Consider the following 23,971-nt stretch of genomic DNA (forward strand, 5'->3'; position numbering starts at 1 on the left):
TGCCCCTCTATTATTGTCCATGTTGGGTTGCTCAACTATTGCTACTGTGTTCTTTCTTCTAGCAGATCAAGGTGACCAGGTGACAGCAAAAACTGCAAGGTTTTTAGCGGGGGCAATTAGAAAAAGATCTGTCATTTGATTGTTGATGTAAACCCCCAAAATGTATTTTCTATAGTTAAGTTTTTACCTCTATCTTGATACATTTTACTTTATTGCTATGGCTAGTGGCTGATGCGCAATGACAGCATCTTAAAAAGTAGAGACATCACCTTTCCAACAAAGGTCCGTATAGTTAAAGCTATGGTTTTCCCAGTAGTGGTGTATGGAAGTGAGAGCTGGACCATAAAGAAGGCTGATCGCCAAAGAATTGATGCTTTTGAATTATGGTGCTGGAGGAGACTCTTGAGAGTCCCATGGACTGCAAGAAGATCAAACCTGTCCATTCTGAAGGAAATCAGCCCTGAGTACTCACCGGAAGGACAGATCGTGAAGCTGAAGCTCCAATACTTCGGCCACCTCATGAGAAGAGAAGACTCCCTGGAAAAGACCCTGATGTTGGGAAAGATGGAGGGCATAAGGAGAAGGGGACGACAGAGGACGAGATGGTTGGATAGTGTCTTCGAAGCTACAAACATGAGTCTGACCAAACTGCGGGAGGCAGTGGAAGACAGAAGTGCCTGGCGTGCTCTGGTCCAGGGGGTCACGAAGAGTCGGACACAACTAAACGACTAAACAACAAAAGTGGCTGATGCAAATAAAGATTCTTCTGATTCTGATTCATTTGATGACATAAGATTCAAGGCCTCCCTCATTCACAAGAACCTCAAAGCCAAAGTCATATTATGAAACGTTTAGGTAACATGTCGCTAGACCAACATATATGTACCTGCGGTCTCTCTGTGTGAGCAATGGTGTCGCAAATTAACATATATTTCAGTAATACAAACCAGAGACAGCTTCCTGGACTCACAAAACCCACCCAGATCAGTATCTTCACATGATTTCCCTGCCTTTTGCTACATCACAGTGTTCTAGTTGCAAGCTAGTTATCAAAGCAGGCATTCATGTTGCAAAGGGGAAAGAGTTTAATATACATCATTAATAGCAATAGGTTTCACTGAAGGAAAGCAAAAAAAAAGAGGGTTGCCATGAGCAGTTTTGAAATGAATTTCAGATTCAAAACTCCCCTTGTGTATTTAATGGCATGCTAATTTACATTTTAATTACTTAAGAAATCAAAGCATTTGTTGACAGTGGAACATAATGTCAGCTTCATAGTGCACTGTCGGTAGATGCTTAATGAACTTAATTAGATAATTAGTGATGTTAATTATCCTTCTATTATGAAGATAAAGATGTTACACAAATGATGCACAGAAATATAATTATATGTTTGCTTGTTTGGCTCTTGAAAGAATAGAAATAGCAGACCAAACATAATAGCAAGAGAAAGTCTCAAAAGGGATTTTGACATGTACCGCCTGCTTGCTTTAGTTGCTATGCAAACCCCATGTCTGCAAAGGGCTTTGTGCAATTCAGCTTGGTAGACCGTTCCTTAACACAACATGAACAGCAGAGAAATCCTAAAAAGGTAAAGGACCCCTGACAGTTAAGTCCAGTCGCGAACGACTCTGGGGTTATGGCGCTCATCTCGCTTTACAGGCCGAGGGAGCCGATGTTTGTCAGCATGACTAAGCCGCTTCTGGCGAAACCGGAGCAGCACACAGAAACGCTGTTTACCTTCCCGCTGGAGCGGTACCTATTTATCTACTTGCACTTTGATGTGCTTTCAAACTGCTAGGTTGGCAGGAGCTGGGACCGAGCAACAGGAGCTCACCCCATCATGGGGGATTCGAACCGCCGACCTTCTGATCAGCAAGCCCTAGGCTTAGTGGTTTAGACCACAGCGCCACCCACGTCCCTTGAGCAATCCTAAAAATGTTTAATTAGATGTTTCACCGAGCTCAGTGGCATTTGCTGTCCCCTTTCTTCTGGCATAGGACACGGGTGGCGCTGTGGTCTAAACCACAGAGCCTAGGGCTTGCCGATTAGAAGGTTGGCGGTTCGAATCCCTGTGACTGGGTGAGCTCCCGTTGCTCGGTCCCTGCTCCTGCCAACCTAGCAGTTCGAAAGCACGTCAAAGTGCAAGTAGATAAATAGGTACCGCTCCGGCGGGAAGGTAAACGGCGTTTCCGTGCGCTGCTCTGGTTCGCCAGAAGCGGCTTAGTCATGCTGGCCACATGACCCAGAAGCTGTACGCCGGCTTCCTTGGCCAGTAAAGCGAGATGAGTGCTGCAACCCTAGAGTCGGTCACGACTGGACCTAATGGTCAGGGGTCCCTTTACCTTTACCTTTCTTCTTTATGGTCCAGCTCTCACTTCCATACATCACTACTGGGAAAACCATAGTTTTAAATATACGGACCTTTGTTGGCAAGGTGATGTCTCTGCTTTTTAAGATGCTGTCTAGGTTTGTCATTGCTCTTCTCCCAAGAAGCAGGCGTCTTTTAATTTTGTGGCTGCTGTCACCATCTGCAGTGATCATGGAGCCCAAGAAAGTAAAATCTCTCACTGCCTCCATTTCTTCCCCTTCTATTTGCCAGGAGGTGATGGGACCAGTGGCCATGATATTTGGGTTTTTTTATGTTGAGCTTCAGACCATCCTTAGAGATCTTCTATAACAAGTTGTAATCTTCCAATCAGGCACTCACTGATCTGGTTCACACAACATGTCAAGCTAGACTATGGATTTTTAGGATTGCAAGAACATACAGGCTGCCAGAGAGGAGCTCACAGCAGTTTCGCTTGTCCCTCCTCCTTTTTGCTCCTACACTTCCATAGGGAGCTGATGGCACTGTGGTCTAAACCACTGAGCCTCTTGGGCTTGCTGATTGGAAGGTCGGTGGTTCGATTCCCCACGACAGAGTGAGCTCCCGGTGCTCTGTCCCAGCTCCTGCCAACCTAGCAGTTCGAAAGCACGCCAGTGCAAGTAGATAAATAGGTACTAATGTGGCAGGAAGGTAAATGGCATTTCCGTGCGCTCTGGTTTCCGTCACAGTGTTCCGTTGTGCCAGAAGCGGTTTAGTCATGCTGGCCACATGACCCGGAAAGCTGTCTGTGGACAAACACCGGCTCCCTTGGCCTGAAGCAAGAAGAGCGCCGCAACCTTTGTCTGGACTTAACCATCCTTTACCTTACACTTCAGTGTGCTAAGCCAAGGTGTCAACCCAACCTGGGCCCTTGTTTATCTCTCTCCTCGCTGTAGCCAAATACAGAAGTGACAAAAACCATGTGGGATAACCCACTAGCGTAGCTTGGGGGGTGCCCGGGGGGCGGCACTAAGCTGCAGGGAGACAAGGCCAAGCCGTGCCCAGTTGCCCTTTAGGCTGCTGGCGGTGGAAGCTCTTACTCTCGGTCGGCAAAGGAATGCCTGCTTGCACCGAGTGCTGCCCCTAAGCCGAGCAAGAGAGAGGGAGGGCGAGCGGGCCAAGGCTGGGCCGCAATGGAGGCTGCTCTCCCAACCTCGCATGTTGGCCCAGTGGCTCCACTCCCTGGTCAGGCCTGACCCGGGGGGTGGAAGCAGGGGAGGAGAGAGGCAGCATCTCTGCCCCAACCCAAGGCTCCGTTGTGCGAGGCATGATAACCTGGTGTAGCGCAGCCAGGTCTAGCCCTCCTGGCCCCCGGGAGTCAGGCCTGACCTGGGGGCAGAGGCACTGGTGAGGAGGGGAGAGGCAGTGGCAGCATATCTGTGTCCCACCCCTCCACTAGGCTGAAGCTTGAACAATGGCCGGGCGCCACCAGGCTGTGCACTCCTGGGTCAGGCTTCCGGGTCAGGGTAGAAGCTTCCCGCAGGGTGGAAGCTGCCCCTCTCCCTGGCTGGGCTCCTGCGTGCAAGGGAGCTCTGGAGACCCACGCTCCCTCTGCACCCCTTGTGTGTGCACCTTCAGGTGTGCCTGTCCGCCCCGGGTGGCAGTAAGGTAAGCTATGCCACTGGGATAACCAGCCTCATAAGACCAATATGGTTAAGTCTAATTAATACACGAAGGGGTTAATGCCATAGAGTAAGGTGTCCTGCAGGACTTATCACTTCCCAGCATCTTGGGAGGAAACAGGTAATCAAGCCTATTGTATTCAGTCTAGTTGAAAAGCTCAGCATGTGAAAAGGTTTGAGCTGGTTGCTCCAGCTCAGCTGCATGGATCTCACCAGCCCCTCTTGAGTTCCTATGCCAATAGTCTCGGAACTTTTGCCACTTTGTAACTAAGCTTCGTTTTACTGCCTGTGCAACTTTTCTGACTCCTGTATCGAAAAGCGCATAAATCTGACCTTTGGAAAATTTGTAAGTAAACCATTTTTTAACTTACCAAATCCAAATTTTGAAAGGAAGTGCTTGACACTCACGTATTAAATTTACTCTTAAAAAGTAGTCAAAAACTGAACAAAATTTGATTGGAAATATCACTAAACGACTTCCTATTTCTGCTCCTTTTCTGTCTGAACAACATTGATTTATTTATTGCTGGCCACTGGTTAAGCCATGGTATTTGACTTAAATTGAGTCCTAGTCAAACAGCCATCCTCACACTCGGCTAATCTCTTTGCAAAGTGCACCAGAGCTAAAAGAAGGTCAGGTCTGGCCTTAGGGGAGACACTCAAGCCATCTTGCTTTCATGAAAAATAAGTCTGCACCCATTTGTGTATCTGACTGCTACAGAGACAATCTCTTGCAAGTATCTTTGTCCACTGCAGAGCAGGCCGGCCGGCCTAAGAAGCACATAAACACACAACTGCCTGGAGCAGGGAAAGATTTGGAAACTTGGTTCCGTGTCACACTAGAAAGCACAATTTATCAGATTCGGAGCTGTCAGGCGCTGACATGATAAAGAAGAACACAAAATGAGTAATGTCCCAGAACCCAGCTCTTCCTTTAATTATGAGCCTCTCCCTTTCAGCGAAGAAAGACAGAAGACGCAGAAACACCAATTTCATGCACTTGTGCCTGAATAATGTCTCTGTGCTGCCTTTTCCAGATGGCAACCTTTTCTGCTGCGAGAACTAATGATGTGGGCATATTTAGGGGAAAACCAATAACAGTCTTTAACCTTCAACAGCAAAAAGCATGTTGTACAAAGCGTTCCTTGGGATGCATTAACAAATATCAATTACTTTGCTCACTGAGGTGTAATCAGCTGTAATAATCAAAATTAATTTTAAGAAATAATTAAACAGACCCCAAGGCAAATAGTTGGTGCCAGCACTCAATTGTATCATGGAGTCACAGCACACCTGGAAGCGAGTCGCTCAACAAAAGGAGGAAAAGGACAAGCCTTGAGCCTTCTTATTAAACATTTGCTGTACTTTGCACTGCTGGAGAAAAAGCCCAAATTATGCTGATAACAAATATATTTCGACTCAAGACGTTAGCAGACGGAGAACGACTGGGTCGCGACCTCAGTGTCAGAGGAGATGACTTTTTCTCCCACGCAACTCCCAGTCAAACCTCTCTTACCCCCACGGATCGCTGCCTCCTTTACATTTTTAGGCCCTCCACATTTCCTATCTTTCATTTTCAACTCAAAACAAGAAAATTGGCCACAAATAAATAACGGGAATAGGGTTTTTAATTTAATGTGGAATTTTAATAGCACATTGTTAGGAAAAGGCAGAGGTACAGTACCTGCAATCACTGAGTGGGGTATTAAGAGCTGGGTTTAACTGGATGGGAGTCAGGGAAGGGAGAAAGAAATCTGAGGAAAATAAACTTTCTAGATAAATTATTCTGTTTAGTAACAGGGATCGGATGGAGTGGATGAACTGTTACGAACATGGCATAGGCCACATTGGTGTAGATCATGGGTAGGCAAACTAAGACCCGGGGGCTGGATCCGGCCCAATTGCCTTCTCAATATGGCCCACAGATGGTCCAGGAATCAGCGTGATTTTACATGAGTAGAATGTGTGCTTTTATTTAAAATGCGTCTCTGGGTTATTTGTGGGGCATAGGAATTCGTTCATATTTTTTTCCAGAATATAGTCTGCCCCCCCCCCAAGGTCTGAGGGACAGTGGACCGGCCCCCTGCTGAAAAAGTTTGCTGACCCCTGATGTAGATTATAAGTAAAAATAAATGGCCTCGGCCCAGTATACCCGAAGGAGCGTCTCCACCATTCAGCCCAGACACTGAGGTCCAGCTCTGAGGGCCTTCTGCCGGTTCCCTCTCTGTGAGAAGTGAGGTTACAGGGAACCAGGCAGAGGGCCTTTTTGGTAGTGGCACCCTCCCTGTGGAACGCCCTCCCACCAGATGTCAAGGAAATAAACAACTATCTGACTTTCAGAAGACATCTGAAGGCCGTCCTGTTTAGGGAAGTTTTTAATGTTTGAAGTTTTATTCTGTAATATTTTGTTGGGAGCCACCCAGAGTGGCTGGGGAAACCCAGACAGATGGGCGGGCTATAAATAAAAAAATGTTGTTGTTGTTGTTGTTGTTTTTAATATATAATAACAGAGGGTTTTTTTAAAGAACTTGAGAATAAATAAAGCTGAAACAGAACAGTCTTCATTCTTACGTTGGGTTCTGTAAAAATTTAACAGTTTAAAGAGGAAGTTAATAATTGTTTGGCAATTCTTAAAATGTATAGATATGAAATATGGGGTAAGTGTTGTGAATGTTTTTGATATGTTGTAAAAAAAAGTAAAATTCTAGAAACAAACAAAAAGTAGCAGATACATTTTGAGGCAAAGCTAGTCTGGCTTTTTGTCCTGGGTGAAGTCTCTAGAGGGGGGCCATTGAGGCTCCCAGCCTGTGTGTGTGTGTGTGTGTGCACGCGCACACACACACACACACACACACACACACACACGCACGCACAGAAATGCACTTGGGGGTGCCAAACTGGGTCTTTGACCCGAGGGAAATAAAGACTACTTTCGCCCCTGCTTTACCACCCTGGTTTGATGCCAGGCACTTGCCAAGGCCCTTTGAGTTTTGTTTTTTCTTACCAGACGCCTTGCCTAAAGCCTAAGATTTGTTCAGGTGATCAGAAGATGCATGTTACCTGCGTTTTGTATCCTGTCTGCTTCAGGTTCCGGCTGGGGGTCAGTTTCACCGCTGGAGACCAGCTTCCACTCCAAGAACGCGGCTTGTCTGAAGGCTGAGCTGGAATCTTGCTCTGGGGAATTTTCTTTTCTGACGCTGAAGACCAAGGGGAAGAAACAGTTGTTGAAACCAAAGCAGGCAAAGGTTTCTACAGGTTAGGAAATACGTCAGAAGGTACAAAGAACATGAACCAGGTATGCGCATGGGATTTACGGTAAGTTGAAAGCGTGTCCACACCAGTTTAAAAGTCCTCCCCTCTCCCCAGTTCTACAAGTGTGGTGGAGGCGACCTAGCAAAAAATTATCAGCAAACAAAAATCCCCGATATTTTTTTACATAAGTCATTATAGTAACATTGGCTTAAAACCCAAATAAGATGGCAAATGTGGGTGGTCACATAAAGGTAAAGGTAAAGGGACCCCTGACCATTAGGTCCAGTCATGACCGACTCTGGGGTTGCGGCGCTCATCTCGCTTTACTGGCCGAGGGAGCCGGCGTACAGCTTCCAGCATGACTAAGCCGCTTCTGGCGAACCAGAGCTGCGCACGGAAACACCGTTTACCTTCCCGCCGGAGTGGTACCTATTTATCTACTTGCACTTTGACGTGCTTTCAAACTGCTAGGTTGGCAGGAGCAGGGATCGAGCAACAGGAGCTCACCCTGTCATGGGGATTCGAACTGCCGACCTTCTGATCGGCAAGTCCTAGGCTCTGTGGTTTAACCCACAGCACCACTCGCGTCCCTAGATGGTCACATACCAGCCCCTTAAGGTATCTTGGGTTTGGGACAGTCCTTTCATTACCCACCAAACACTCATATGTGCTGGTTGGACCCAAATTAACTCCAGATAAGGGAGAAAGAAATCTGAGGAACTCCAGATAATCGCCTCAGCTCATTTCATAACAACAACAACAGGAAGCAACCCTAACACATTCACCTATAGTATACCAACACTTTATATTATGTTTCATTGGTGACCTAAGAGGAAAAATGACTCTTACTCATACTTAATCTAATCGCAAGGGCTCCCTATTGGACATTTAGCTATGGTAAATTCACCAACCAAGAACTTATACATTGACCACTATTAATGAACCACGTGTTGTATTTTTGTGATGTGCGAATGACATAAGAAGACTTGGTCTATTTTTTTTGTATCATTTATCATTCCTGTGATCCTTGTTTATAAAAGTTATTTTTAAATCAAGAAAAAGAGAGACAGACAGGGGAGTGGGGGCCCTGAATTCTGCTCTTGTGAACACTTTCTTATACCCCCATCATTCAGCCCTGACTCTGAGGTCCAGCTCTGGGGGCCTTCTGGTGGTTCTCTCACTGCAGGAAGTGAGGTTACAGGGAAACAGGCAGAGGGCCTTCTCGGTAGTGGCACCCACCCTGTGGAATGCCCTCCCATCAGATGTCGAGGAAATAAACAACTATCTGGCTTTTAGAAGACATTTGAAGGCAGCCCTGTTTAGGGAAGTTTTAAATGTTTAATGTTTTATTGTGTTTTTAATATTCTGTTGGGAGCCGCCTAGAGTGGCTGAGGAAACCCAGCCAGAAGGGCGGGGTATATATATTGAATGATGATGATGATGATGATGATTACTGCAGCCTAGAAGAAGTCAATGGCTGTAGAAAATGGCACCAGCCATTTAGGAGGCCAAATGCAGTCAGGGGATGGTACACTGCTCAATGTGGTCTTAAACTTAAACTGCGTCTTGGTCTTCATCCAGGATCCTGACTTTGCCTTAGTTTTACATTCATTCCCAACCTCTGGGCCCATCAGTCTTTGCCTTGCTTGGGTCACCATCTCCTTTTGGTGGTGTAAACTGAAACGAATCAGGTGATTGCCTGCCTGGAGAAAGCCATGTGACTCTCAGAGAGTTGGGAGGGGACATCCTGTCAGCTGACCTGATTTCTATGAACTTTCGTGAGGGGAATATCAATGGCCTATCCTGCCTTCTGACACCAGGCAGCAAAATGTCATGGTAAAGTTTACAAGGTGGCGCTGTGGGTTAAACCACAGAGCCTAGGGCTTGCCAATTAGGAGGTCGGCGGTTCGAATCCCCGTGACGGGGTGAGCTCCCGTTGCTCGGTACCTGCTCCTGCCAACCTAGCAGTTCGAAAGTACATCAAAGTGCAAGTAGATAAATAGGTACCGCTCCGACAGGAAGGTAAACAGCATTTCCGTGCACTGCTCTGGTTCGCCAGAAGCGGCTTAGTCATGCTGGCCACATGACCCAGAAGCTGTACACCAGCTCCCTCGGCCAATAAAGCGTGATGAGTGCTGCAACCCCAGATTCGGTCACGACTGGACCTAATGGTCAGGGGTCCCTTTACCTTTTACCTTATCAAATGGTATCATGACAGGTAACTCCAAAAGAGACCAGTCTCCAAGCCATTTTAAAAAAAAAAACATTCTGTGAAGTTGATTCTGTTAAAAGCTTTGCATGACTCAAGAACAGAGACCTAGAAAATGCTTCCAAGCCTTTCTCATGATTTCCTCCCAGAAAGGACTCGTGTCGGTCATCTTCAGTTTCTCAGCGCTGACTGCTGTCTCTGTAGAGAGAGACATCTTGTAGGCATCTTCCAAATCCTTTCTCCTTTGAGAGAGAAGTTGGATCCAGATGGCTTCAGTTGTCTTCCAGATGTCTTGCTGAACTAGAAACAAAGAAAAATGGGGAAAGTGTTTGGTGGGAGAAGGTGCCACCAGGAAGCAAGGTAATTTCCCCTTCTAGAATTGGGACTTAGGACAACTGTTGCTATCAGCCTGGCTGAGCTTCCAGACAAATCAGCTCCAATTTATGCAACTGGCCTCGCCTCCCAACAGTGCGGATAGGTTAACTGGGGTTTGGTGGGAACCCCCAATGAGTAGCACAGGGAGGCGGGCCAGCCCAACCAGCTGGTGAGTCCCACGTGGCCTGAGGTGCTGCGCACAGTCCTGCAAAGGGCGCCCACAAGGGAAGGTGTGAGCGTTCACTGTCATAGTGTGGCAAGCTTTTGGAGGAACACAGTGTAACACAGTGCTATCCTAAGAGAACCCCCATTATTTGTATACATTAAAAGTAAAGGGACCCCTGACCATTAGGTCCAGTGGTGGCCGACTCTGGGGTTGCTGCGCTCATCTCGCTTTATTGGCCAAGGGGAGCCAGCGTACAGCCTCCGGGTCATGTGGCCAGCATGACTAAGCCACTTCTGGTGAACCAGAGCAGCACACGGAAACGCCGTTTACCTTCCCGTCGGAGTGCTACCTCTTTATCTACTTGCACTTTGACGTGCTTTCGGACTGCTAGGTTGGCAGGAGCAGGGACCGAGGAACAGGAGCTCACCCCGTCGCGGGGATTCGAACCGCCAACCTTCTGATCAGCAAGTCCTAGGCTCTGTGGTTTAACCCACAGCACCACCCGCGTTTGTATACATTACCATTCTTTAAAGCAGAGGTATCATCCATCCTCCCCCCTCCTTCGCCTGGGTCCAGGAAAACACGGGAATCCGACATTGCTCTCTGCTTTGCTTCATGGTTTTCTGGATCGATGCTGTAAACAGAGGCATGGCATGACTGAATGAACAGCACGTTTGCTTACAGTTATTGGGGGGACACCCAACCGGATCACAGATCATTAGAGGAGCACATGCAAAACGTCGCAGAGTCAGTTCTTTTGGGGACAGGCTGAGCAAAACCATGCACGGTCTTACAAATGTGGCCATGCCATAGAACTGTATAAGGGCCTCTGCGGGAGGCTTGGGAGGGAAGCTGCACGTCCACCAGCCTTATGGTTGGCAGGGCGCAGCTGGAGGGCATGCAGGGAAAGGGGAGGCCTCCGGCAAAGCTACACAGCTCCCCCACTTGCCGGGGCGCCCCTGAGAGGCTGGCGCCCTGGTGCGACGCACCACCAAGCCCTATGGGAAAGACGGCTCTGCTACCTCATGGGCCTGAATTGCAACAGGCAATACAGAAGGCAGGTGGTGAAGTCCAGGCTAGAGTTGTGCGTTGCAAAGATGACGTCCCACTGCTGCTGCAGAGTCTGTAGAACACTGAGCAGCCTCTGCTGATCAGGAAGGGAGGTAGACAGGTAGTACAGAATGGCTCGGTTCAAGTTGCTGTACAGAATGCTTAGGACGGCTTCCTTGTGGAGAAAACCCTTTTCTGTGACCTGGAAGAAGAAAATAAGAAGCATCAGAACATAGCAGATCTGGGTCTGAGCATAAAGCAGGCATGGCCAAACTTGGCCCTCCAGATGTTTTGGGACTACAATTCCCATCATCCCTGACCACTGGTCCTGTTAGCTAGGGATGATGGGAGTTGTAGTCCCAAAACATCTGGAGTGTCAAGTTTGGCCATGCCTGGCATAAAGCCAACTTTCCTTTGGATCTAGACCCAGCATCCAAGATTCAGGCCTTAGTAAATAGTGGACCCCTTTTTGCATGGAGCAAAAAAAAATAGTCAAATTGCCCTTTTTCGTTACTGAAAATGCCTTCTTGTTCAAGATGGAAGCAGGCATGTTCCTCTAGGTCAGCCTTTCTCAACCTGTGGGTCCCCAGATGTTGTTGAACTACAACTCCCATCACCCCCTAGCTAGCAAGGCCAGAGCTCAGGGATGATGGGAGTTGTAGTCCAACAACATCTGGGGACCCACAGGTTGAAAACCGCTGCTCTAGGTTGTCAAGCAACTTCACCGTCATGTAGATTTGTTTGCTTCTGGTGTATCACTCATCGAATTGTGTTTTGGTTGTTCAGGACTGGAGTGTCTGTCACACCCAGTGCTTTTTTTCTTGGGGGGATGCAGGGGTATGCATACCCCTAAACATTTTGTAAATCTAATAGGAGAATAAATTAATTATTGTTTTTTTTTTTAAAAAAAGTTTCTTCTCTAGCACAGTGAATCATCAGTTCCGTTGCTACCCCCGATGGCGGCCTCATTTCCTGTCACTGTGTTTTCTGAGTCTCAGGCAGAAGCGGGCATTTAATGTGTGAAGTAGGAGTTGAAATCTAGCACGGTGAGTGGTCAGTTTCGTCCATTGACTGTATTAATTTCCCCAGATTTGAACTATAAAATGGTGGTTTTCTTGAGTCAAAATGAGAGTACCCCTAAACATTTTTTTTAAAGGGGGAAAAGCCACTGCTCACACCCATCTTGAAAAGGGTATTTAAGGACTTGTGGGTAGGGGACAGAGACTTGGGTGAAACTGCATATAGTGGAGACATGCCTGCCCATCATTTGCCACCATGAAGCCCTTGTAAGAATCATAGAATAACAGAGCTGGAAGACACCCTAAGGCAGTGTTTCCCAACCTTGTGCCTCCAGCTGTTTTTGGACTACAATTCCCATCATCCCTTGCCACTGGTCTTGCTAGTCAGGGATGATGGGAGTTGTAGTTCAAAAACAGCTGGAGGCACAAGGTTGGGAAACACTGCACTAAGGCATGGGTAGGCAAACTAAGGCCCGGGGGCAGGATGCGGCCCAATTGCCTTCTCAATCCGGCCCGCAGACGGTCCGGGAATCAACGTGTTTTTACATGAGTAGAATGTGTCCTTTTCTTTAAAATGCATCTCTGGGTTATTTGTGGGGCACAGAAATGCGTTCATTTTCTTTTTTCAAAATATAGTCCGGCCCCCCACAAGGTCTGAGGGACAGTGGACCGGCCCCCTGCTGAAAAAGTTTGCTGACCCCTGCCCTAAGGGTCATCTTTTCCAACCCCCTGCAATACCATCACCACAGCTTTTAAAAAATCCATGACAGATGGCCATCCAGCCTCTGTTTAAAGACCTCTGAAGATGGATACCTTCTGAGGTAGCCCATTCCACTGTTGAACAGCTCTTGCTGTCAGAAATTTCTTCATAATGTCGAGTCAAAAGCTCCTTTCTTGTAATTTGAATCAACTGATTTGGGTGCTACACTCCGGAGCAGGGGGGAAAGCAAGCTTGCTCCATCTTCCGTGCGACGATCCTTCAGATATTTGAAGATAGCTATCGCATCAGTACTCCACACATGAGAGTAAGCTGAACCAGCTAGAACATGGGTAGGCAAACTAAGGCCCAGGGGCCGGGGTCGGCCCAATCGCCTTCTAAATCTGGCCCGCAGATGGTCTGGGAATCTGTTGACATTTCCATTCCACCTTAAGGAGCAGACGTGTGAAACTGTTGCGTGTCACATGTCTGTTTACATTCCAGCACAGCTTGCTGGGAACTTCCGTTGTGTATAGCTTTTGCTTTTTCCCCATTCTCTCTGAGAAGACGAGAGAGAGAGACGACATGTTTCTTTGTCCTGATTTATGATTAATAAATCTGTAGTTGTAGTATGCTTCCACAAGCCTCACACCTATTCTGTGTGCGCAGTTTGATCTGCTGATAGTGTGCCCTGGCTTTGAAGCTGTTGTCTTCTCCCCCACTGCTTTTGGTAAGATGCATAATGGGGTGTGCATCACAATAATTATTCTTTACCCCCACCTCTCTTGTGCGGGAGTTTCTGTATCCAACCACTGTTTTCCCCATCCAAGTAGACTGCACAAGAATATAACCAGGGAGCTGTCAAAACTACCACCTCCTCCCATGGAAATTAAATTTGATAGAACGAAGTTTTGGGATAATTTTCTGCACCAGGAGACTTTAGAGCTGCATTGGAAAGTAAGCAAAGAAGCCCCTTACCACAATCACTTGCTCTGCAAGGAAAAGAATAACTTTTCTAGGGTCAGCGGCAAACATTCCTGCGTAAAGCTTCTCTACCAGCTTCTGGATAAAATAGGAAATATTCACGAGAAGTGAAGGCATGGCCGGCTCCGAAGCATTTTTGGCACCACCGTTCCCTGCAAGGTAGAAAAGAAGGTTTCCATTTCTGTAACGTAGTGGATCGAAAAGGGGACAAGGGTGTGGAAAACAGCAAGTTTATCTTGCTGATGCACCCAGGAGTGTTAGATCATTAAAGAGCCAAGCTCATCCCCTAGACACCAGATCCTCATTGGCAATTGGTAACTTGTGCTCCTTACATCACTTTCTGTGTTGTTTCCCAATGGCATAGGTCCTATGCTATCCAGAGTCTAAAAAGAAACCTCATCCAGACCATTTGCTCCCGTGGCTTGCTAGACACAAGTTATATCGTGCTAGGTTAATGATTTAGATAGTAAGGGTAAAGGTAAAGGGACCCCTGACCATTAGGTCCAGTTGTGACCGACTCTGGGGTTGCGGCGCTCATCTCGCTTTATTGGCCGAGGGAGCCGGCATACAGCTTCCGGGTCATGTGGCCAGCATGATTAAGCTGCTTCTGGTGAACCAGAGCAGCGCACGGAAAGGGCCGTTTACCTTCCCGCCAGAGCGGTACCTATTTATCTACTTGCACTTTGAGGTGCTTTCGAACTGCTAGGTTGGCAGGAGCAGGGACCGAGCAACAGGAGCTCACCCCATCGCAGGGATTCGAACCGCTAACCTTCTGATCAGCAAGTCCTAGGCTCTGTAGTTTAACCCACAGCACCACCCGGGTCCCTGGTCCTATGCTATCCAGAGTCTAAAAAATAAACCTCATCTAAACCATTTGCTCACGTGGCTTGCTAGACACAAATTATATCGTGCTAGGTTAATGATTTAGATGGTAATGGGAACTCTGACCGTTAAGTCCAGTCGCGGACGACTCTGGGGTTGCGGCGCTCATCTCGCTTTATTGGCCAAGGGAGCCGGCGTACAGCTTCCGGGTCATGTGGCCAGCATGACTAAGCCGCTTCTGGTGAACCAGAGCAGCGCACGGAACGCCGTTTACCTTCCCGCTGGAGCGGTACCTATTTATCTACTTGCACTTTGACATGCTTTCGAACTGCTAGGTTGGCAGGAGCAGGGACCAAACAACGGGAGTTCACCCCATCGCGGGGATTCGAACCTCCAACCTTCTGATCGGCAAGCCCTAGGCTCTGTGGTTTAGACCACAGCGCCACCCACGTCCCCATGATTTGGATAGCGGGACTCTGCAAATAACCTCTGGAATCCCCACGCCACAAAAAAAAATATTGTTGGACAGAATCTGGCAACACCCATGGGTGGCAAGGAGAAAGTCATTTGTTTGTTTGTTTGAAGGAGACTGAATGAAGTTACAATTATAAGGAGGTTCAAGTGCTTTTAAATTCAGCTCAGAAAATATATCCAAAGCGTATTTTTAAAATCTGCATCTTGGGGTACGATACATTTAGAAATTCATGCACTGAGACAAATTGCCAATTTAAATATGCGTTTCGTGAGGAAACACATTTTAAAATACATGATGGATACAAACTATCGTACGTATTTTCTTTATAATAAAAATAATAATAATTCACAGGTTGATGAGGAAATGTGACGGAACAGATTTATGAACCCACGTGAAAATGACACAACCCAGAAATATTGATTTAGCTCATTCCTAATCTGTATAGTAGTCATTGCCACATCTTGTGAAAACAAATCCCATGAATATTTTGTGAAGTAGCACTTCCTTATGTCTGTACTAAGTCTGCAGCCTGTCATTCATTGGACTATCCTGAGTTCTAGAGGGGGGAAATGTCACTCAAATGCACTTTTTCTGTGCTCCCTTTCTATACATTTTACATTTAAAGGGCAAAAGCGCTAAGCACCTTTTTATAGATAGGATATTGGTAATATATGTTGAGTGGTCGTGAGCACTCTTGCTTCAAAGAACATAAGAAATGTCTCTCGCTGGATCAGACCAAGGCTGGATCTAGACACTTCAAAAAAAATTTTTCAGGAAAACGTGTGGGAAATCACATTGCTGAAAGACGGTACTCCACAGCGCCATCTGGTGTCCCAGTGTTATAATGCATTTAAAAATCTTTTTAAAATTTTATTTTACTAATGTAGCTGAGTCCCAAGTCCACTGAGTTCCGGAAGACTCCTAGCACCACCAGTTGGTCTGGTCCACTTGATGTTGACCAGTGATCCATAATGATAATGATAATGATAATAATAATAATAATAATAATAATAATAATAATAATAATAATAATAATAATTTTATTATTTATACCCCGTCCATCTGGCTGGGCCTCCCCAGCCACTCTGGGCGGCTTCCAAAAAAATATTAAAATACTATAATACATCAAACATTAAAAGCTTACCTAAACAGGGCTGCCTTCAGATGTCTTCTAAAAGTCTGGTAGTTGTTGTTCTCTTTGACATCTGGTGGGAGGGCGTTCCACAGGGTGGGTGCCACCACCAAGAAGGCCCTCTGCCTGGTTCCCTGTAACTTGGCTTCTCGCAGTGAGGGAACCACCAGAAGGCCCTAGGTGCTGGACCTCAGCATCCGGGCAGAACGATGGGGGTGGAGACGCTCCTTCAGGTATACTGGACCGAGGCCATTTAGGGCTTTAAAGGTCAGCACCAACGCTTTGAATTGTGCTCGGAAACATACTGGGAGCCAATGTAGGTCTTTCAACCATAGCCTTCCTACCTTCTTTCTCCCCATATATGGAGTAGACCTAGCTACTTGCGGCACTCACCTTGTGCGTTTGAGGCCTCTCCATCCTCTTGGCCAATTATGTAGAAGATATCTATGATGGAAAGTAACAGCTCTGTCTGGAAGCACCTCTTCTGCTCAGCAGTGGCGTTCTCCTCAGAAGCCTGCACAGCAATAACATAGCAATCATCAGAGTCTGCAGGAAGTACCAATAAGGCAGACCCTAAAGAGAAAGCCTGTTCCCAGCCAAGAGTCTCCAAGGAACTTCTAACAATGAATCTTCAAGCCCATTCAGGAGACTATGCTTGTGTATGGAGCCCCAGTTCATGTGAGAAGAGTGGGGAGAGGAACAGTGGGGGAGCTCAAAGCACCCCTTTTCCTGTCCACTGCACCTCAAGGCTCTGGTGGTTAGCAGCCCAGTATACCTGAAGGAGCGTCTCCACCCCCATCGTTCTGCCCGGACACTGATGTCCAGCTCTGAGGGCCTTCTGGCGATTCCCTCATTGCGAGAAGTGAGGTTACAGGGAACCAGGTAGACGGCCTTCTCAGTGGTGGCACCCGCCCTGTGGAACGCCCTCCCATCAGATGTCAAAGAGATAAACAACTACCTGACATTTAGAAGACATCTGAAGGCAGCCCTGTTTAGGGAAGTTGTTAATGTTTGATGTTTTATTGAGTTTTTAATATTCTTTTGGGAGCCACTCAGAGTGACTGGGGAGACCCAGCCAGATGGGCGGTGTATAAGTAATTATTATTATTATTATTATTATTATTATTATTATTATTATTATTATTTTAAAGTAATACAGCTGGCTAATCTACCCTTCAACCCAGACACTAAGATCCAGCTCTGAGGAGCTTCTGGCGGTTCCCTCACTGCGAGAAGCCAAGTTACAGGGAACCAGGCAGAGGGCCTTCTTGGTGGTGGCGCCCGCCCTGTGGAACGTCCTCCCACTAGATGTCGAGGAAATAAACAACTATCTGACTTTCAGAAGACATCTGAAGGCAGCCCTGTTTAGGGAAGTTTTAAATGTTTGATGTTTTATTGTGTTTTCATAAGGACACAGCATCAAGGGATGGGTGCTATTTTTGTCATATGGACCCGACCTCAAGAAGTAACTCCAAGGGGTGCCACTGTCTCTCGGCGGAGAAAACGAGCATTTTTTCCATCAGGAGGAGGCGGATGAAGTCCCACACTTGTTTCCTAGCAGGGTGCAGGGAAGCGGAAATGGCATTGTTTTTCTTACTGTCAGAGTCAGTCGCCAGGCTGTTGGAAGGTGAAATACTGCCCTGAAGAAAGAGAAAAAGAATCAGGGAGCGACATTCTTCAAACAATATTTTGGACTGGATAGCGGCATTCATTCTTGGCTTCTCATAGAAAAGGGTGGTGCAGAAAATAAAATAATAATAATACTACAGTGGTACCTCAGGTTACATAGGCTTCAGGTTACATACGCTTCAGGTTACAGACTCCGCTAACCCAGAAATAGTGCTTCAGGTTAAGAACTTTGCTTCAGGATGAGAACAGAAATCGTGCTCCGGCGGCGCGACGGCAGCAGGAGGCCCCATTAGCTAAAGTGGTGCTTCAGGTTAAGAACAGTTTCAGGTTAAGAACGGACCTCCGGAACGAATTAAGTACTTAACCCGAGGTACCACTGTAATAATAATAGTCAGTACAATGCAATATCACAATTTTTAAAATTGGATCCTTTTATTTAATATTTTAGCAGATCTGAGGCTAAGTAGGACTGATTCAGCCAGCTAGCCCTGGTGACTATCTAATGCTTATTAGATGGATTTCCCCCAAACTGATTTCTGAACTTTGAATTTTATGGTTATTCATTTTTTATACTGTATTTTATGCTGCTTCTACAATTAAGTGTTTTAAATTTGTTGTTAGCCACCCTGAGCCCGGTTTTCTGAACCGGGAAGAGAGGGGTATAAATAAAAATTTATTATGTATTATTATAAGCACTGTATGCATCAAAAACTAGTAGCAAGAGAAATGAAAAATTGTTATACGTTAAAGTCAAAAGAAAAGTGTCATCAGTTTCTAACAGAAAAGGACACAGAGGTGGATTTCGATGGGAAGGGCATGATCCAGACTTGGATCCTAGTGGAGAGGACCCATGCTAGGATCTTGACCCTCACTCTGGTCAAACAAAGCAATCCTGCACTTAGGGGCGCAGATATGTAATTTTGCTCATGTCAACAGTCGCTACATCACTGTCTTCTGAGGGACAGAATCAACATAATAAGCCCATGAAACAATTGGCTGTTCATACCTGAGATACTGCAGAGGGAAAGATGACCAGGGCTAAGGCTTGGAGGAAGTCAGAGTTGTACCAAAGAGGATCCTCGGAGTATTTGTGATATACGAGGTAGATGAACTGCATGATGTGCCCTGGGTAAGTGATCTCCCACGAATCCTCTGTACCTGCTGGAGTCTGGATACAAACATAAAGGGAACCCTGACCATTAGGTCCAGTCGTGGCTGACTCTGGGGTTGCAGCGCTCCTCTCACTTTATTGGCCAAGGGAGCCGGCGTATAGCTTCCGGGTCACGTGGCCAGCATGACTAAGCCGCTTCTGGCAAACCAGAGCAGCACATGGAAATGCCATTTACCTTCCCGCCGGAGTAGTACCTATTTATCTACTTGCACTTTGACGTGCTTTCAAACTACTAGGTTGGCAGGAGCAGGGACCGAGCAATGGGAGCTCACCCCGTTGTGGGGATTTGAACCGCCAACCTTCTGATCGACAAGTCCCAGGCTCTGTGGTTTAACCCACAGCGCCACCTGCGTCCCTTGGATACAAACATAGGATTTGTCTGTTAACATACCGATTCAAGAAGCCTTTAACCCAGCATGAGAAATCTCTGCTGCAGGCCTTATTATTAATTATTATTAATATTAATATGCCACCCATCTGACTGGGTTGTCCAAGCCACTCTGGGCAGCTTCCAACAAATTAAAACATCAAGCACGGCAAAACATCAAACATCTGCCCTCCAGGGTCATTTTTGCAAAGTCACATCACATGACTGACAGTCAAAGTGACCAATGGAGGGTTGGGCGCTTTTTGACCTGGCCCTCTGGCCAAGATACAGTTCCCCACTCCTGGTTTAACTAACATGGTGGCTTGTTGGTCACGTCCAACTTATGGCAGTGGCAGTTTTCAATCACCCTGTGCCAATTTCTACCTGTTTCCGTTTGAGCCAGTCAGGTGTTCATGCTAGGATCAGTTTAGATCAGGGATGGGGAAACAGGTGATCCTCCAGATGTATTTGGACCAGCTACCCCAACCTGTGAGGCAAAGTTGCTAGGATTTCATGCTCCTTGTTCCGGTGATTAAAGGTAAAGGGACCCCTGACCATTAGGTCCAGTCGTGACCGACTCTGGGGTTGCGGTGCTCATCTCGCTTTATTGGCCGAGGGAGCCGGCGTACAGCTTCTGGGTCATGTGGCCAGCATGACTAAGCCGTTTCTGGCAAACCAGAGCAGCACACGGAAACGCCGTTTACCTTCCCGCCGGAGTCGTACCTATTTATCTACTTGCACTTTGACGTGCTTTCAAACTGCTAGGTTGGCAGGAGCAGGGACCGAGCAATGGGAACTCACCCCGTCACGGGGATTCGAACCGCCGACCTTCTGATCGGCAAGCCCTAGGCTCTGTGGTTTAACCCACAGCGCCACCCGCGTCCCTGTTCTGGTGATTACTCCATAATAATAATAACTTCTGGGTGACTTCCAACAGAATATTAAAAACACAATAAAACATCAAACGTTAAAAATTTCCCTAAACAGGGCTGCCTTCAGATGTCTCCTAAAAGTCATCTGATGACATCTGATGGGAGGGCGTTCCACAGGGCGGGTGCCACCACCGAGAAGACCCTCTGCCTGGTTCCCTGCAGGCTCACTTCTTTCAGAGAGGGAACCACCAGAAGGCCCTCAGAGCTGGACCTCAGTGTCCAGGCTGGATGATGAGGGTGAAGATGTTCCTTCAGGTATACTGGGCCAAGGCCATGTAGGGCTTTAAAGGTCAGCACCAACACTTTGAATTGTGCTTGGAAACATACTGGGAGCCAATGTAGGTCTTTCAGGACCGGTGTAATGTGGTCTTGGCAGCCACTCCCAGTCACAAGTCTAGCTGCCACATTCTGGATTAATTGTAGTTTCTGGGTCACCTTCAAAGGTGACTTCACTTTGCCTGACTCCCAAGTGCCAACCATTTGGCAGTCTTCCCTTCCCCACTGTAGAATGGGTGTTTTGCCCTCAAGCATCCCTCCAGCCTATCCGATTCTAGCCTGCAACATTCCCAGTACAGCGCTCACCTGTTTCACTATGGACTTCACCATCTCGAGCAGCAGAACCGCTCCCTCCGCGCACAACCCAACTCTGGCTACAGCATCCTTACAGTGGTTGTACAGCAGCCATTGCAACATCGAGTCCAAATCTGCCTGAAAGAAGGGTTTACTGTGAATCTACAGGAGGAGGACTTGCTCCCGTGTCTAAACGCAGCAGCTACATATTCCTCCACCAAACAACCAAACGGCTAAGTTTGACATATGGGGCAGTGAGTCTGGAGGAAGTCTTGAATTTTATAATAGGGGTGCTTCCAAAATTCTCATTACATTCTGGAGTTTCAAATCGCCTCGCCGTGCTTCCAAATCGAAACCAACATTCTACTTTTCATTTTCAAGGTTTTTGAAATGGCATTGCTGTGTGCTGCTGTTTTGCTGCTGTTACTGGTTGCTTGGTTCTATTATTTTTATGTAAATTGTACTTGCTTTAATTGTGACATTTTTGAAATCCACCCTAGGACCGCTTGGAGTAAAGCAGTCTGTTAAGCACAAACACTGTGCTTTGCTCGCTTGGTCATGGCTGTCAGTTCCTCCGATTTATTCATGTCTTCTCTCCCTCTCTGCATTTCCACATTGCACATTAATTACTGCAAAAAAACCACCCATGATTTGCTTTATTAAGAGCCTTCTCTGTGCTGTGTTTTACTGTGAAGGGCTAGACTTATGCACATCGCACCAAAATAATCTTGATGCAACCATACGTAGAACCACAAAATTGCTTTTGTGCAGAATATTGCCAGCACACAGAGCATTGACTGATGTCCTGAAATTAGTGAGATCGACATTCTGGCATAATTATCAACTAGGTCCGTTTTTCATCTGTTATGGAGAAATGTTACTTTTCAAGAACCTACCTTGGTTTCATCTGGTGGCTCAAACACTGGGGTGGCCAAAAACAGTCCCGACAGAAGAAAGTAGATCTCAGGGACATGAACAAACTTGCTCAGAAATGTTTTGAGCTCTGCAAATCCAGGCAGCAGGTATGGGTTGCACTCAGAGGTATGGGGGCAACTCTTTAAATTATCTAAATCAAAAAACAACAAGAACAACAAAAGTAACACTCTCCTAAACCACTCAGAAATGGCAGAACATTGATCAGGCTTGATGTAACAAGAACAAGTATACCGTATTTTTTGCTCTATGAGACACACTTCCCCCCCCCCCTAAAAAGTAAGGGGAAATGTCTGTGCATTTTATGGAGTGAATGTGTGGTCCCTGGAGCTGAATTGCCCAGGGGCAAAAAGCAGATCATGCTTTTTTTTTAAAAAAAAAAAAAGAGGGATGGGAGTGTTGGAACAAAGCCGCTGATAGTTTGCTGATTGGGGAGAGAGATAAGGGACGCTAGAGATAAAGGAGGCTGCCTGGCAGGGGGGAAGTAAAGACAGCAAACTTGCAAAGGGGGGAAACAGGAAGACTAAAGCAATAAGGAGATAAATTAGAAGAAAAGGAGGAGCAAAAAACTGTTCTACCTAAGGAAAAGACACTAAGGCAAACAAGAGGGAAGGGAGTGTTGAAAGGAAACAGTTGATCGGTGGGATCGGGAGAGAGATAAGGGACGCTAGGGGAGGCTGCCTGGGAGGGGGGAGGTAAAAGCCCATGGATCCTCAGGATTTTTACATTGGGTCACCCCAAATTCACCATCAGATCACATAGCATGTGCATGGCTACAGCCTGCACCAAAAGAATCACACACCCACTGTTTCCTGGGGCAAAAACGTGGTTACAAAGCACGGATCCACATGGATCCTCAGGATTTTTGCATTGGGCTACCCTAAACTCACCATTAGATCACATGTCTGTAGCCACAGCATGAACCACAAAAATCATACATCCACTGTTTCGTTCAGAATATATTTTTTCTTGTTTTACTCCTCTAAAAACTAGGTGCGTCTTATGGTCAGGTGTATCTTATGGAGCGAAAAATACAGTACTTAGGACCTACCCATCAAAATATTCAGCCCCGCCGAGCTGTTCTCAAGCCAGAGGCCAGCCATCATCCCCTCTTTAAATTTATGCAGGAGTGTGCGATTGTGGAGAAAATGGAGTAGAAACTTCACAGCCAGCACAACTGTGCTTGGGTGTACGTGGCTTTGTGTGAACATCATGAACCAGTCTGGCCCCAGAGTCTGGAACACCTCTTCTTGGATCCTGTGTGGAGGACAACCTGGTTAAAAGACGCCACCTAGAGACACAATGCGGGATGCCAGAAGCTCTGGTTGGCCACATGACCCTGAAGCTGTATGCTGGCTCCCTTGGCCTGTAAAGTGAGATGAGTGCCGCAACCCCAGAGTCGGTCACGACTGGACCTAATGGTCAGGGGTCCCTTTACCTTTACCTTAGAGACACAATTGGTAATGTTTGATTCTTGTAAAGGGCCCTGTGCCCATGGCACTACATGGGTAATTCAGCAGGGCATTGGAAATTCAGCATAGTGACAAGCTTCACAAAGCTCTCTGGCACTCCACAGGGTGAAATTCAATACCACACTATTACATTTGTTCTGTCAGGACCAGTGACGGACCTTGGCATCTTGAATTTTAGTAGCACCCCGTGTGACACCAACATCTGGTGCCCTGCCCCACCTCTCACCTTCCTCTGCCCCATAATCCTACTTACTCAGAGGAAAAATAAAGTTGATCGGAATGCATCACATCTAGCAGCATTCTCAGCAGCTGGTTTCGCAGCCAAATCATTTTCCCAGATGTTTGGCCTAAGCCTAAAAATCAGAAGACGAAAACAGATGTGCATGAAGTTCTGAACAACCTGGTTTAATCTTATTTGTCCCCCCGGTGAGGCAAAAGCGAATTAGTTCCTAAAGGTTTGGAACAGCCGAGAACTAAAAATGAATATGAGAATTGTTTTATTTCTAAAAGAGCCACACTCTAAGGCAGCAATAGCCAACATGGTGCTCTCCAGATGCTGTCAGCCTTTCCATCCCTTCTGCGCCCCTAGTGTGAATCTAACCCACTCATCCAGCCCACTCATCCCTGCTATAGTAGCCTTGGCAATAGCCAAGCTGCATCACTGCAGCTGTGGAAATCACTATTTATTTGTGTAAATGGAACCTCTTGAATATTCAACACAGTGCC

General features: G+C 46.7%; 1 protein-coding gene across 1 annotated transcript in view; it reads right to left on the reverse strand.

The window, feature by feature from the left end:
* The window catches only part of WDFY4 (WDFY family member 4), a 191,490-nt gene that overhangs the window by 89,977 nt on the left and 77,542 nt on the right, over positions 1–23,971 (reverse strand). Inside the window, exons 27-38 of the mRNA XM_077930700.1 lie at positions 23,499–23,598; positions 22,825–23,030; positions 21,737–21,906; positions 20,853–20,978; positions 18,807–18,968; positions 17,629–17,811; positions 16,565–16,685; positions 13,737–13,894; positions 11,015–11,244; positions 10,514–10,626; positions 9,560–9,751; positions 7,051–7,187 (exon numbers count right to left, since the gene is read on the reverse strand). Of these exons, the coding sequence (XP_077786826.1) occupies positions 7,051–7,187; positions 9,560–9,751; positions 10,514–10,626; positions 11,015–11,244; positions 13,737–13,894; positions 16,565–16,685; positions 17,629–17,811; positions 18,807–18,968; positions 20,853–20,978; positions 21,737–21,906; positions 22,825–23,030; positions 23,499–23,598 (1,898 nt within the window). The remainder of the gene's footprint in view (positions 1–7,050; positions 7,188–9,559; positions 9,752–10,513; positions 10,627–11,014; positions 11,245–13,736; positions 13,895–16,564; positions 16,686–17,628; positions 17,812–18,806; positions 18,969–20,852; positions 20,979–21,736; positions 21,907–22,824; positions 23,031–23,498; positions 23,599–23,971) is intronic.

This window comes from Podarcis muralis, chromosome 6, assembly GCF_964188315.1.
Source record: "Podarcis muralis chromosome 6, rPodMur119.hap1.1, whole genome shotgun sequence".
Classification (NCBI taxonomy): Eukaryota; Metazoa; Chordata; class Lepidosauria; order Squamata; family Lacertidae; genus Podarcis; species Podarcis muralis.